We start from the raw sequence: 14,283 nt of genomic DNA on the forward strand, positions 1-14,283 counted from the left end.
GAAAATCATGAAAAACGCTGGCGCTGGCTGGCAACTTTTTTTTTTAAACGCTGGCGGTGAAAGAGTTAAAATGCATTGCGCATGCAACATACAAAAACATAAACTGCAAGATAAACGCAAGAGTATGCATAAAGAATTGAGACATTTGAGTTTAAATATAAGTTTAAAAATAAAGTTATTATCAGTAAAAATGCTGTCAGGAATACTTATAATCCCTTGCATCTGAATTTTTTTTTCAAACAATAAGGAAAAGTTGACCTTCAAAGGAATATAACTCTGGCATTTTTTGGTCTAGAAGCATAATCTTGGTCTTGTTTTAAAGACGACAATTTTTGGTTAAAATATTAAACAAAAATTTACATTTATATTAATAATAAAAATAATGCAATTACATATTCATTTTTATAAATAAAATGATAAAAAATGTAAATATTTTACAAAAGTAATAATGTAAACATGAAGGCTCAAGTAGTTCCAAATTTCAAGTTTGTGTCACACTTTACCAACAAAGGCCACTAGGTGTCAACGGTTTGCTACATACTCTTGTCACAAATGAATAAATTACTGTCAATGCATTATTCTTACTGCTAAAATGTTTTGAATGTTTTATACCACGATATAGTGTTATGAATATATAAAATTATTATGCATTCCTATATAACAAAAAAAATACATTTTTTCTATCATCAGATGACCTTGAAATATGAAAATTATGTTCTGAGAGCTTTCCAGTGAAATATAGTTTATCAAGTTTTGGGGGTTTAGAGTAGGGGTTTAGTGTTAAAAATATGTAAAAATTAACTGGGCCTATATGGGAACGTGACCTTTTAGAAATTGATTCTTACTACTTCAATGCTATTCCGAAATGGTGATGATATATGAAAACTACACACCTTCAGATGACAGATTTTTTGGATCATGAGAGACATTTATGTTATTAGTCACAAAGTAATTGGTCAGCATTCACAGTTTTTACCAGTGTAATAGACTTCATCGGTTAACAAAAAACAAAAATTTGTTATTCTTAGTGCATGTATTTTATAATTTGATGCTTTAAAATCAAGAGAGCATTCAGATAAGTGAACTTTTTAAACCACATGACCCAGAGTCAACTGACGGTAATTAAGAAAAGACCCATAAGGTCAATATTGCCCTTGTGCATTGAAATCAACATATTGCAATGTCTACTGCTGACCCATTGCATTATAGGTCATCTGTCGACGAGAGGAATGTTTATAACCTCATTATTCTATCAGGTTCATGGTTGATAAAGTATTGTCTGACAGACTGTATAAAGGAGGAGGAAAAGTCATATTTGCAGCATAACCGCTCTGAGAAACCTCTGATGTGCACAAGACATAACAATCTACAGAACTCAGCATCAATGTTTCATTTGCACGCATGAATGAGACGAAGATATTTGTGTGCAAGCGATGCCAATGATAATATAGTCTGTTCGAAACAAACAAACCCACTGAGGCTTACACTTCTCCAAACAAGCCCTAAGTTAATTATATTCATCATTAGTGCTAAAGACATTGTAACAAGACTCTTTCGGATACCAGGGAGACCATTTAGCACAGCAAGTAAACCGCTGGAATCCTTGTGTTTTTAGATGGAATGCATTACGCTTGTGGTTTCATTCTGTAGGCACGTGCATTTTTCACAAGCAGCTATGTAAATACTAATGTCAGTGGGATTTCACTGCATCTGGATTAATTAGGTCACTGGTAAAAAAAAAATGTGATTTAAATATAATTGAGAAGTGGTCTGATTGTGTGGTTTTGCATTTAAAAACACGCACAAATGCTAAATTAAAGCAGCATTCCAGACAGCTGTATGGAGTTGTGTTTATGTTCAGTTTACACTGTTAGAAATTTGGTCAAAAGTACCCTTTAAAAAGGTCCTAATATGTACCATGAGGTACAGATACACAGTAAAGGTTTTTAGTTAAATAAACTTACATTTTTTAGGTGTTACCAATTGAAGTATTTTTAAAGTTGATCCAACTTTTCACTTTTTACATTGTACATTTGGTACCAATATGTATCTTTGAGGTACTAATAAGCACTCTTTGTTGCCATTATGTACATCTGATTTATTATGAACTCTTTAGGGGCAAAGTTGTATTTTTAAAAAGGTACCACTCTCGTGAAAGCTGGGGTACAAATTTTGACAAACATTGTTTTCTGACAGTGTACTGATTTATGAACAGTGATTGTTGTTTTCCATCACTAAGGAATAACTGCTCTTCTTTTTATTTTATTTTTTTTTATTTTTTGCCCATAGAATTACATTGACAGTAACAGTATCAGGATACAGTAGTGTTATTTATAACTGAGACAGTGGTAAGAAAATCTGAAAAAACAAATGAAAATGACAATAAAAAAGGTAGATACAGGGAAAAGTAAAAAAAAAGCCAAAGGAATTAGAAATACACAATTTCGAAATATTAACACCGCCTCGCATTATTATAAAAGTTGTAAGCATGGGATAAAGGAAAAGAAAAAAAATATCATGTATAATCATTACAAAAACCTTTTCATATATTCCCAAAGGGGAGATAACTGCTCTTCTAATAAATAACCAGTACTTTATTATTTAACTTTATAGCAACTGAATCTGTATGTAGGGGAGAACCGGGGCGAAAGTAACGCGGGGCAAAAGTAAGTGATTTTCTCAAAGTCCTGACTACATTCGCATTTCAAAATATGACAGCATCTTTAGCACGCAACCGTTGACAGATCCGACAAATATTGCATTATTTCGTCATCATTTCCCACATGTATGTTCGTAAAACTTTATTCAACCATGGTAAGTAAATTCCTAAAGTGGTAAATTGTGTTTCTGGTTTCATGTGTTACAGTACTGATCAATCGTATTTAGTGCTGTAACACAAGGACTGCACGATTCATGCTAAAATGTGAATCAAGATTTTTCTCCATGGAAAATATTTATTATGCACTTAACTTAAAAAAATGTGCTACAGGACTTTTAGTTATAATAACGTGTCTTAAAAGTCTCTTTTCCTTATTTTAGACCCATTAAAATTTAGAGTAATTTAAAATTTGTTAGCTGTTAGATAGTACTTAAAACCTTAAAACTTTAAAAACACTAAACCTTTAAAAGACTAAACGATCAACATTTTGAGGCCTCAGAGAGAAACGCAGACATGTTATTATGTTCCCCTCGTGCTAAAAACCTTTCTAATGGGAACTTATAGCGGTGAGACAGAGGCCGCTTCACAATCTGAAGGCTACAGCCTCTGGATGTCGCAACTCTAATTTCAAAATATTAACAATTATGGCGCATTCACACGGGGCGTAAGCGTTGACGCTTCCCATTCACTTTTAATGGGTGACGTCAAGCGTTGGCGAACTGAATTGTGGAACCGTCGGTGCCGCGTCAGTGCCGTTGCTCGCGGCAGAAGTTGAAAATTTCTCGACTTTTCAAGCGGCAACGCGTGCGTCAGCCAATCATATCACCTTATGCAAATAACCTAGGCAGAGCCAGCTGTTGGCGTGTTGGCCACGCTTCAGACAAGCCTTCCGTGTGAATGTACCGTTAACGTTATAAAGTTGACTACTATTTTTAGTTAATCATAAATTGTTGTAGTATGTTTATGACTTGCAAATGTAATGTTCCTTTAATTAAAATGAAGTTTGAAGCCTGCATATGCGACCTCTGGAGGCTGCAGCCTTCCAATTTAGAAACATACGGAGATAATTCATTTCCTTGCCTTCCTTCGGAACCAATGTTGTTGCATCGTCACTTTCTCTGTCGCAACCAGGATTTTCCACAATGACGCTCGTTTATCCTCTTTTTTTTGTGAAAACTGCCGCTGCAAATCCACCAAGTAAACGGCTGTGTTTAGGTCTGCCGCCTTGTTATATGTCACGCGAGTGACAGCGGAACGCCGCAAATGAGATGAGAGAGGAGAGAAACGATCGGATCTGAATGGTGAATGAATAGGGTTTGGTTTTACCCTGTATGAGTGTGCGTTAGCAAGTTTGACTGATATTATAGCATCTTGGATTGAAATGTAAATACGTGAACACGTGAATGCAGCATCTGAATACAGGGAAATACTGTGAATCGCCGTCATTTAAAATGAAGATCGCATTTATGTATGAATCGAGATCGTGATTCTTTTTCGATTAATCGTGCAGCCCTATGTAACACATCCTGAAGTTTGCCAGTATAAAAGTAAATCGGATTTAAATGTCAGTAGTTCCTGTTGGGACCTTTGTCCTGCTGCTAATACTGATGCATTATGTTGTGAATTAATATTATTATAATTTAATTTCCATAGTGTTCATACTGTTGAAAAAAAAACATTCTCAACAATTCAAGTTTGTATGTTGGGTTGCTTTTGAAACATTTGATGAAACTGAAATTTAAAATGAAAATGTAATTTAATTATTTTTTATTTTTTTGTAAAGATAAAGGACAAAATATGTTTGCAGTTACATACACTCAAAGAAAGGATGTGTTATTGTTGTAAATTGTTTTGTGTTGTCCTATTATAACACATTACTGTGTGTTTATATTTTTGTGTTTAAATTAAAAAAAGACACAAACACAAGATGTGTTAAAACAACACAAAGTGTGTTGTTCCAAAAATAACGTGTTAAGTAAAGGACAACACATTAGATGTGTTGTCCTCAAATAGACAAAAGTGTTATTTTAACACATTCGTTTTAAGGGTGTATTAACAAGGTCACAGTCATGTATATTTACTAAAATCAAGTGTAACACAAAAAATCTATTTTGTTCTGTTGTGTTACTTTTGACCCACCTGTGTGTTACTTTCATCCCAGCTGGCAGGTCAAGGTAACAATGCGCTACTTATGTTCAAAGCGAAATTATACTGATGTGAATTTAACACGATTTGTGTCTTTAGACATTACCATAGACTGTAAAAAATATGGACGTAGTGTCCGTGACGTCAGCCATTGGTTTGTGAAGATCGTTTTTGAAGCTTAAAGTAGGCATTGCCAGCCGTCGCCATCTTGGCACTCGTGGATAACCAAAAATGGGTAAAGAGGCTGGACATGGATGAAGCTGAGGTGGCTAGTGGCTGAAACCACGCCCGCCTAGCTCAATTCTAGTGACAGCAGTGGCTGTTCAACTGTCACTCAAGCGGCCACGCCCTTAATTATGCAGAAGTTTAAGGCTTAATATAATTTAAACAGATGATTTACAAAAAAACTCACAGTTGTCATGAAGGGCAAAATTAGCTATACAGACCAAAAACACTTTTTGTACCAGGCTGTATATTTAAAGATGGGCATTTTTATCATGGTGGTCTATGGGAATTGAATTTTGGAGCCAGTCGATGAATTGCAGTTTAAGTCACTTCCATATTGGCTTCATCAGAGAGATCGGAAGGTTGCCCCTCAGATATTACACATAACTTATATGTTAATGTGAAGGTTGTGCAGTGCTGTTGAATTTAATTTTGTTAAACAGATTTAACATCTAACCTAATACAATTATAAATCCAATTAAACTATCCAGAAATTTGATGAATTCAATATTATATGGACCTTAAAATGGGATGCATATAGTATCCACATGTAGTTTTTTTTTAAGTACACTTTAAAAAAAAAAAGTATAGGATCTTTGTCAGACTGTATCGGTTTCATAAAGAACCTTTAACATCCACATACCTTTCTGTTGCTTAATTGGCTCTTTGTGGTTATAAAGGTTCTTCATGCTTTATATACTGTGGGTAAGAATGAACTTTGACTGAAAGATTCCTTGGGGAACAAAAAATGTTTCTCTGCATCGCTGTAAAGAACCCCTTTGAGTTCCTTTACTTTTAAAAGTTTACTCTCCTAAAACTACACTTTACATTTTTCAAATCACAACAAATCACAAAACCTTCAAACTGGCAGTAAGCAAGCAGTTAAACAGTTGCTTTTGTTGCTCTTCCTGCAGTCGCTGTTTCCCTTTCTTTTCATGCATTTAATGAATTACTCAAAGCGTAACTGGTTTCAGGCCTTTAAAGCTTTAAAGAGAAACAGAGCGACACCCCAGTAATTCTCTAAGGCTTATCTGACTCGCAGCCTCACATTCAATATCTGACCTTTTGACTAGTCTGGCAGGTTAAATCATTAACCCTTATACCGTGCTCAGGTTGTGAGTGATTTTACAGTATCTTGGTTTTCATGATGAATTGGAAACCACAGAATGCATTTAATTTTGCAACATGCTCAGTAAGTGCAGAAGTGGACAGTAAGTGAAGTATTTTTACTTACTAAAGTACATTTTTTTCAAGTATTTGTACTTTTTCTTTGTAAAACATAATTCACTAATACATTCCAGTGCATAATTTAATATTTTTACTCTGCTACATTTCATAAATACAAGTTATTGTTATTTAATACTTAAAGGGATAGTTCACCCAAAAATGAAAATTCTGTCATCATTTACTCACTATTATATTGTTACAAACCTGTATAAATATCTCTGTTCTGATAAACTCAAAGGAAGTTATTTTGAGAAATGTTTGGAACAAAACTGTTTGTGCACCCTATTCACTTCCATAGTAGGAAAAAAGAATACCATGGAAGCAAATGGGGTCCACGAACGGTTTGATTGCACAGGTTTGTAACAACATGAGAGTGAGTAAATAAATAATGGCAGAATTTTCGTGTTTGGGTGAACTATCCCTTTAAGTACATTAAAGGGGACATTTCACAAACCTTTTTTAAGATGTCAAATAAATCTTTGATTTCCCCAGAATATGTATGTGAAGTCAAAATACCCCACAGATAATTTATTATAACTAAATTTGCCACTTTGTAGGCATGAGCCAAAATGTGTTTTTGGGTGTGTCCTTTTAAATGCAAATGAGCTGATCTCTGCACTAAATGGCAGTGCTGTGGTTGGATAGTGCAGATTAAGGGGTGGTATTATAATAATAAGATCCCCTTCTGACATCACAAGAGGAGCCAAATTTCAATGATCTATTTTTTCACATGATTGCAGATAATGGTTTACCAAAACTAAGTTACTGGGTTTATCTTTTTCACATTTTCTAGACTGATAGAAGCACCGGGAACCCAATATAGCACTTAAACATGAAAAAAATCAGATTTTCATATGTCCACTTTTTGTCCACAAATTGTATTTTCTTACTTAAGAAAACTTCTACTTACAATTCTTGAGTTAAAGTAAAAATGCATTACATTTTTATGTAATTATGTATTAAAAGACATTTAGTAAAATGTTTCGGTATAAAAAGTATGATACCATGGTTTAGAAAAATACTCTTATCAAAAATTGACATTACTTGAGTAGAAAAAAATACTTACCACTAACCACATAATGCCTAATGACTAACTTACCTCTGACTATGAGTTAAGGGTTAAGGGTTACTCAGTAATATACAAGACGTTATGTTATATTGTGGATATAGTCATAGCTAAAGGATGAGAGTGCAACAATGATATACACGGCTGATTGACGTTTTTTCAAATGTTTATGGCAGGAACATTCATCTTTACATTACACTTGATGTTACAGTACCACTTTAAATAAATTCTGTTATGCAAGATGATAATTTTTTTCTGACTATGAATCCTTTGACCACCTGTGCTTTCCTTTTGTGTATTATAGATAACAGCTGTTATAATATCTCGCTTTCTTCTGCCAATTTAGAGGATAAAGCTCAGCTTTGTATAGCACATAAAAGCCATTAATACATATAGTAGAAAAAGCTTTTATATGTTTGCAGCGGTTTAAAGTGATAGTTCAACCAAAAATGTTCACCCATTTTCTCATCTTCATGTTGTTCTAAACCTGTATGAATTTATTTTTTCTGATAAACACAAAAGAAGATATTTTGAGAAATGTTGCTAAGCACACAGCTGATTTTAACCATTGACTTCCAAAAACAAATATGATGGAATTAAATGGGTACCGTCAACTGTGTGCTTACCATCATTTATCAATATATCTTCTTTATTATTTATCACAAAACTTTAATTATATTTGTTTTCCTACTGTGGAAGTCAATGGATATGATCAGCTGTGTGCTTACCATAAAATACATCATCTTTTGTGTTCATCAGAAATAAAGAAAATTATGTCGGAATTTTTGGGTGAACTATCCCTTTAAAGCTGATTCACAAGATGACATAACCATGCACATATACAGTACTAAAACACTCAAGTCAGCCCTTTACAGGAAAGGAAACCCAGCTGTTCATCTCTGGGTCTGAATAGCTGTGATAGCTGTAAGGTCTGGTACATAACTTTTCTGTCCAATGTTTGTAGTTTTTGTGCATAAATGCTGTGCATGCAGTTTGTACAGAACTTACAAAGTGCAATCAACACTACAACACTAAGAGGGGGGGGGGTGTAAATCAAGGCGTTTATGCCTGCAGCTCGTGTATGTTTTCAATTGTTTCCAATTGCACTTTTTAAAAACAGTAACAACTGCCGGGTTTTGTCCTAAAGCAGCGTTTTATCCATGCCCAGCGCTGAACGCCCAGAGCTGAAAAATGTTTGTAAAACGCTCAGCTCGTCAATGTCACTTTTCACTCTACTGTCCAATCACAGTGGAGGACAACTACCAACCGGTGCATCTTACAAACGTCTGATAAACAAAACAGAAGCTTCGTAGCAACCAAAGCGCTTAGCTGAAAAATGCTGGCAAGCATGGCATTTTCAACTGTGTTTAAATGCTTTGGTGTACACGCTCTCTAAAAAAAAAGCAGTTTTTAACCCAGCATTTGTTTAAAAAAAAGAAACAAACCCAGCTTTTGTGTTAAATTAACCCAGAATTTTGTAATATTTGACCCAACAACCCAGAAACTAACCCGAGCTTTGGGTCGACGCAACCCCGGCGCTTTGGGTCGACGCAACCCCGGCGCTTTGGGTCGACGCAACCCCGGCGCTTTGGGTCGACGCAACCCCGGCGCTTTGGGTCGACGCAACCCAGCATAGGTTAAATTATAACCAAAATTCGTTGGGTTCGTCCCTTTTTGACATTAATGCTGGTTTGAAAATAACCAGCATTTTTTGAAGTAAAGAGTGTCATGCTGTAATTTTCCTCAAATGAGGAAAATCAGGTTTTAGTTTAATACAATAATAATTTAGGGTAATTCCTATTAGTCCCTTTCACACATACAGTCTTTACTGGTAATTTACATGTGTAAACAGAACCTTTCCGGTAAATCAGTGCTCCCAATTTACCAGTAAGAGAGGTTGTAAGATTACCAGTAATTTACCGGTAAGCGCTATGTGTGAACGAAAAATATAGGATTACCGGCATTTAGAACGAACGACGTCAGACCGCACTGACAGCTTCGGGCCAATCATAATGTTTTAAAACAGATGGCGCGTTTACCCCCAGCCTGTTTACGGACGTTTCCACACACACACTGCTTGAAAGTCGAGCACACCTGAAGTTTACGTCCACATTTCTTCACCAAAACTGTTTAAAACAGCTTACCACCTACTTGCCGAATTGCTGACGTCCTTAGCACACCCTATGTGAAGCCTAATGTGCAAAAAGTAATGTTGTTTAAAACGCCATTGGTTTGACATGCAATGTTGTTTGGTCATGAGCAACTTCGCGACTGTCAGAGTTTACCATAGACGTGAAAACATTAAAATACGGACCGTGGATATGAACAACGTGGATTGTTTACAAATACAACACTGAGCTCGCCGCACGCCACAGGTACTTCCGCTTTCTCAACGAATTTACCGGTATTTTTATACTGATGTGTGAATGATGTCTTACTGGTAAAAAGACGGAATGTCACTGCGTGTGTGAACAGCACATTTTTGTATTTACTGGTAAATTCATTCTGGTAAATTCATGGTAATTTACCAGTATTACTGTGTGAAAGAGGCTATTGTCATGAAAATAATTTTGTAATAATTAAAACAATAATAGTCCTAAAAATTGGCTTTACTTTCTATGTACCCCGGCGTTTTGGGTCGACGCAACCCTGGCGTCGTTTCTGGGTTGTTGGATCAAATATTACAAAATTCTTGCATCGACCCCCGGCGCTTTGGGTCGACGCAACCCTGGCGTCGTTTCTGGGTTGTTGGATCAAATATTAAAAAATTCTTGCATCGACCCCCGGCGCTTTGGGTCGACGCAACCCCGGCGCTTTGGGTCGACGCAACCCAGCATAGGTTAAATTATAACCAAAATTCGTTGGGTTCGTCCCTTTTTGACATTAATGCTGGTTTGAAAATAATTCCTATTTTCATGAAAATTATTTTGTAATAATTAAAACAATAATAGTCCTAAAAATTGGCTTTACTTTCTATGTAAAACATAATTTTTCAATTCAGGAGTTAAATGATCCAGGATTTACACTTTCCTCTCGCTTTTTACAATATTTATTGTCTAGTTTATCCAGTCTTTTCTCTTTAACTTTTAGGTAGGATCTATTTGAGATATATGAATAAAGACTGTGAAGTTTCACGGTTATCTGTTGTTCTGGGCAGCTGCTGTGTTAATAGCTGCTGCATGAAAAATTCTGCATCGACTGTAAATGACACACTTTGTTTTCAAGATGAAGCATCCCATTGCATTTCGCCACCTTTATGACAGACAGGGCGATATAAATGTGGAAAAACTTACAGTATATTAGCATGTGAATTCTGAATCTTTGAAAGATTTCTAAGCTGTGGTAACTTACAATGATACTACAAAGTGACTAAAATCATCGATAATTTCTTTCTTTCATAGTTCTTAGTATTTCACAATGTAAACACACATGAGCAGTTACAATGGCTAGCGTGGGGATATTATCATTAGTAATAGAGGATGTTTCATAAATGCATGTTATAAAAAAATATTACTCTTTCAAGAGCTGCATGTGTGTCTGGCACATCTTGCACATGTTATTATAAATCATGTTAAGAATGGTCGCTCACAGCAGGAATCCACAGAGATTGTGTGCATAGGGCACATGTGAGCGAGGGAAAATATTACCGTTGGAACATTTCCCCCCCAAAAAAGCTTGGTGGAATTAAGGGCAGCCTCAGAAAGATTCAGACAACCCCAACACTGTCCCTTCTCGGGGATAACCAATCGCGATAAGCATACATCTGTTAAATCTCAAAATGATCTCACCGATATATCACAATTTATATTTAAGTATATATTATTATACACAGTGCATGTAGAAAGCCAAAAATAGGTGCAAGAATAAGGTTTTGGTTTGTCAGTTTTTAAAAAGGAAATCTTACTATAAATGTTGGCTGGGTGTAAAATTATCCCTTTGTTAATGTAGTTATTTCAGTTGTGGAAAAGTGTATGCATATATAGCATGCACTTAAGAGTTTAGCAGACAAAAAGCAGGATGTGTGTCTTACAGAGCTGCACTTAGCCACCTAATCAATACGAAACCAATTAACGGATAATCATGATGTGGCCTGTTCTATTTGGAGTCATTTTTGAACACGTCTATTTGTCTTTCTCCGGTCTGCTCAATAGATGCTCACGTGTGCATTAAAGGGTGGAGACATAGTTTGTTTCGTTGGTACAGATCATTGGCTTTGCAATAGTTATGTCAGGACCTTACATATTCTGTTTGTTATGTAATTTCATTCATGTTTGTTTGTTGGTATACAAATAAGATGTCATTTTTATAGACTTGGGTAAACATTAAACCACAGAAAACTGAAACATATTGATAGAATGTAAAACATAACCTTGACTATTTTAGTCCATATTGCTGCACTGTCTGTGCACTGCACAGTTTTCACTGTTTACATACAGGATTTGCACTTTATTTGCATACTTTATGCACAAATTCCATTGTTGTTTACATTGAGAATCTGCAATTTCAAAAAGTATGTCCATACATATCACATTTGTATACACTGTATTGTAAATCTATTTTAGCACATTGTAGCACAGTGCTTCCCAATCCTGGTCCTCGAGGACCCTCTCCCAAAAAGTTTTAGATGTCTTCTTATTTAACACACCACCTTGTTAGGGAGGCATGTTTACCATTTTTGAAGGAGGCTGATTAGTTGAATGAGGTGTTTTAAATAAGGAAACATCTAAAACCTTCTGGAAGGTGGTCCTCAGGATTGGGAAACACTGCTGTAGCCTACTCCTACAGACTACCTGTGCCACATCAAGTATTTCAATGTTAAAACTGACTTCTGTACTGTAAATATGACAAAAATAGAACTTGAGACATTAACCGCCCTATTATATACACATATGTACACAACTATACAGAAATGTACAAATGGTTAAAAATGGTTAAAAATTATTTGATATTCATATGGTATTAAGACGTGATTAAAAACAGTTTTTTATACTTAAAAAAAACGTACTATTTAAATACTAGTAGATGTTTATTCAAAGCTGCAATTCGTATGTTTGCCTCTCTATCGTCATCTCTGTTTAAATTATAAAATTGAAGTTATTTGCGGAGTTGTTTTCTTTACGTGGGTTGTGCTTGAGCACAGCTGCTCCGCGCGGATGAATCTGTCTGTCATCACAATTGCGGATCTGACAAAGTCATATATAGGCCTATGTGCCGCGTTTGTTCTGACGAAATGAAAACTTAAATGTTTAAAAAATAATAATATTACTGACGTCTTACCTGCTCAGCAGAAAAAGTCAGTCTTTAGCCCCTTCAGATGTCGAAAAGACGTGCTGATGTGAACTCATTTAACACGAGCTCTGTCTCGCTCCCTTTTGACTGCAGGCTCTTCTATTGTGATGTAATCATCAGAGTATGTAAGTACATGTTTAAGTAATCGTTGTTGAAAACTACAAATTAAACGCCGCCATCTAAAGGACAAATAAAAAATTAAACAATTGTATTAGCCAGCTACAAACCTCAAGAAGTTGCTGGGTCCTCTTCTTTCTGTTTACGGATGTGACGTCACGCAATGAGTTCACACAGTTTAAAACCTTAATTTCCCGCGAAATCCCTCCCTAAGTTTAAGTTATAAATCATTATTTATTATAAGCACTAAAACACATTATTGAGACACTGTAACAGTGTTTCAGTTGCCTATTTGAGCTTTGTTGCTAATTTTAATTAAACATACAAAGAGTGCATATTTATTTAGGATTTTGTTAAGAAATAATTTTACAAAGTAAATGTTCTGTCTTGGACTTAAAGTAACAAATCTTTCCTACTATATAGCTGTGTATCTTGCTACTGTTATATACAGTACAAATCAAAGTATAGATCTATGAGAAGCTGCTTTTCACCATGACCATATTATCATTTAAAAAAGCACAGTGCTCATTTTAGAGATTTAGATTTCTTATATGTACACTGAAAAAATATCACATGACTGAATCAAGTTTTTTTTAAAATAATTTTTCTTAAAAAAATTGTTGGATCTAAGTAATTGAATTATGTACACCAGTTCAACATGATTGAATCAAGATTTCTTAAAATAAAATTGATTTTAATTAATATTAATTTTATTTTAAGAAAACCTCATTTAATCATGTGCAACCGAAAAAAAAATTTAGTGTATGAATTTAGCAAACTCTTTTATCCAAAGCCATGTACAATGCATTCAATGTTGAGGTTTTTTTGTTCCCTCGGATTAGAACCCATGACTTTTACACAGTTAACACAGTGCTTTGCAATTTAATTTACCTTAAATTGAAACAATACAGCAAATAGTTAAAAACTAATCATTAACTTTGTCAGTTCCACACAACTAACTTGATATTTTTTTCTTCTTTGGTTTAGCGGCTAAGGTTGAGCAGAAGGAGGAGGTCCCGACCGTGGCAGGAAAGGTTGATGCAGAGAAGGGTACAAAGAAGAAGGACAAAGAGGGCAAAAAAGAAGGCAAGGGTGCGAAAGAGGGGAAAGAAGAGAAGGTGGAGGAGAAAAGTGAAGCCACAAAGAAGAAGGGAGAAAAAGGAGAAAAGGGAGCATCAAAGAAAGAAGCATCAGATGGAGGGAAAGGTAAAAAAGGGGGCGGAGACGAAAAAGACGGGAAAGCAGGTGGAGCCAAGGGCAGTGCCAAAAAACCTGCAAAAAAGTGAACATTTAGTCACCTTAGAGGAATAGTTCACCCTAATAAGAGAGTCTGTGTTTAATGGAAGACAGTATTTGGAATGGGAGAGTGAAAATTACAATTTTCACTTCTGGGTGAACCTTTCCTTTAATGATGTGTGCTAAACTTTCATTAGCCATATTTTCACTGAGCAATTTTTTGATGTTTTTTTAAAGTATTTTCTTATACATTAAAGTGTATTTACATTTGTTTCATTGTAAATTGTAAATAATTGTGCAATAAATTATTCTCTATTAA

At 35.2% G+C, this 14,283-nt stretch overlaps 1 protein-coding gene across 1 annotated transcript in view; it reads left to right on the forward strand.

Annotated features, from left to right (window-relative positions):
• Positions 1–14,051, forward strand: part of tmie (transmembrane inner ear) — a 33,913-nt gene extending 19,862 nt beyond the window's left edge. Inside the window, exon 4 of the mRNA XM_065265926.1 lies at positions 13,716–14,051. Coding sequence (XP_065121998.1) covers positions 13,716–14,014 — 299 coding nt within the window. The 3' untranslated portion in view covers positions 14,015–14,051. The remainder of the gene's footprint in view (positions 1–13,715) is intronic.
• The last annotated feature ends 232 nt before the right edge of the window (positions 14,052–14,283 follow it).

This window comes from Paramisgurnus dabryanus, chromosome 6 (genome assembly GCF_030506205.2).
Source record: "Paramisgurnus dabryanus chromosome 6, PD_genome_1.1, whole genome shotgun sequence".
NCBI classification, from domain to species: Eukaryota; Metazoa; Chordata; class Actinopteri; order Cypriniformes; family Cobitidae; genus Paramisgurnus; species Paramisgurnus dabryanus.